The following is a 2,062-nucleotide window of genomic DNA, read 5'->3' as shown; positions in this document are numbered from 1 at the left end:
GCCTTGAAATTCCAATTCCAGTTTCCTCATTAAATGAAACTTGCTTATTGTTAGGATTAATTTTCTGATGTGTAGAAATAGTCAATACCTGGGGTGTAATCCGATAACAGTCATGGAAAGAGGGTCACAGTAAAGTGCAGTCAGAGAAGAATGACCTAATATATTTGTAATAGTTTTGACGTGGAGTTACATGTAAATGTGGCTAATTAAATAAAATGTATGACATAAACATGTCACTAGCTTTAAGGAGCGTATTAGGATAAGCAAATTCTAAGTACTCATGATAGTATTAATATCTTCTGCCTTGGGACACTGGCCATCTCTCTAGGACTGTCCTTAAGGCTCTTTTCACTTCCTCGTTTCTCAGGCTATAAATTAGAGGATTTAGAGCAGGATTGATGACTGCATAGAACAAGGAAATCAGTTTATCGCCTTCAGCGGAATATAGAGATTTGGGCCTCATGTACATGAACATCCCTGTCCCATAATAAATGGTCACCACAGCCAGGTGAGAGCTGCAGGTAGAGAAAGCTTTTTTCCTACCCTCAGCTGAGTTCATCCTCATCACAGCAACCAGTATGTGCACGTAGGAGAGGACAACGAGGAGGAAGGGGAGGAGGAGGGTACCAGATGCTCCTATCACCATCATGGTCTCCTGCACGGATGTGTCACCACAGACCATATGAAGAAGAACAGGGACTTCACAAAAAATATGATCAATAATGTAAGGGCCACAGAAGGGAGGTATGGTGACGTAGAGAGGCACCACAGAGACAAAGAAGCTGATACCCCAGGCCCCCACAGCCAGCTGCACACACACAGACCAGTTCATGATGAGCAGGTACCGCAGAGGGTGACAAATGGCCACGTAGCGGTCCAGGGCCATGACTGCCAGAATGATGCACTCCGCTGCTCCCATGAACAGGGAGATGTAGGTCTGGGCCAGGCAGAGTTTGTAAGAGATGACTTTCTTGGAGGCAAGGAGGTTGAAGAGCATCTTGGGGACCACAGCTGTGGTGTACAATATGTTGAGAAACGCCAAGTGACAGAGGAAAAAATACATGGGCGTCTGGAGACAGGAATCAATTACCACCAAAATGATAACTGCCGTGTTGCCAAAGAGATTGACCAGGTAAACCAGAGAAACGAGGAGGAAGAGGGGGATCTCAGCTTGGGGGTGATTGGAAAACCCAAGTAGGGCGAGCTCGGTGATGGTGCTAGAATTTTCCTGAGCCATCTTGATGGTCAGCATTAAACTGTTGAAGACAGAAGAAGAAATGTATTTTGAGGGCCTGGAGTCATGAAGTAACAAAGACACTCTAATTCTTCAACATCATCAAATGCTGCTCAGGAGAATGCATTCAGTAACTCATTGCGCTGAACTATCTCTTTTTGAAAACTTCCCTTACATTCATACTGAAGTTTGAAAAAGGTTTTCACATATTATAATAAAAACGTTCCTATCCAAGTTCTGAAAGTGACCATAAGTACAAAAACACAAACATGCATACACAGAGATGCACACACATACAAATAAAGGAAAATTATTTTACATCTCTCCTATACGGTGTTTTTAATAGGACATTGCTTTTTGTTTAAACAACATCTTTGCCTGTGTGCAGTATGCAGCCCATGATAGAACCCTTCAAAGTTTTTAAGATTATTGTGATAGTAAAATACTAAATAGTCATTTGAGGAAGTCTTATGTGAAGTCAGAGGACTGGAGTGAGTTTGCCAGCCTCTCGAGATGAGTGGCACAGAGACAGGTGGGATTCAGGTGACCCGGTCTGCACCACGTGCTTGCTACCCCATGTCTGCGCTGTGGGGGCAGATGCTCCTTTGAACGCACACATTTGCTGACTTACAGGGATGTGCTGTGTATGCTTTGTGATTTAGAGGAAAATGAAAATGCAGATTAATTTAAACTCATTTCTGATCCAGTCTCCACCTCAAAAGGCAAACACCAAGCGCTCTTAGTATGAGGAATAAGTGAGTTCTTTCACTTGTTTTAATGTCTACCACTTTATGTTGTTATTTTTTTATTTCAAAATATTAAGGAGAC

The 2,062-nt window shown here is 42.6% G+C and overlaps 1 protein-coding gene across 1 annotated transcript; it reads right to left on the bottom strand.

Annotated features, from left to right (window-relative positions):
- Window positions 1–289: 289 nt before the first annotated feature.
- On the bottom strand, window positions 290–1,237 carry LOC123649376 (olfactory receptor 2A12-like). Its single transcript, XM_045567479.1, has one exon. The coding sequence runs from the start codon at window positions 1,235–1,237 to the stop codon at window positions 290–292; it is 948 nt and encodes a 315-aa protein (XP_045423435.1).
- Window positions 1,238–2,062: the final 825 nt, after the last annotated feature.

This window comes from Lemur catta, chromosome 13 (assembly GCF_020740605.2).
Source record: "Lemur catta isolate mLemCat1 chromosome 13, mLemCat1.pri, whole genome shotgun sequence".
Taxonomy (NCBI): domain Eukaryota; kingdom Metazoa; phylum Chordata; class Mammalia; order Primates; family Lemuridae; genus Lemur; species Lemur catta.
Note: the sequence above shows the minus strand (reverse complement) of the source record. Positions and strands in the feature narration are given on the sequence as shown.

What these genes read in the sequence shown, in the direction of transcription:
- LOC123649376 (XM_045567479.1), bottom strand. Translation starts at nt 1,237, where the DNA reads ATGGCTCAGGAAAATTCTAGCACCATCACCGAGCTCGCCCTACTTGGG.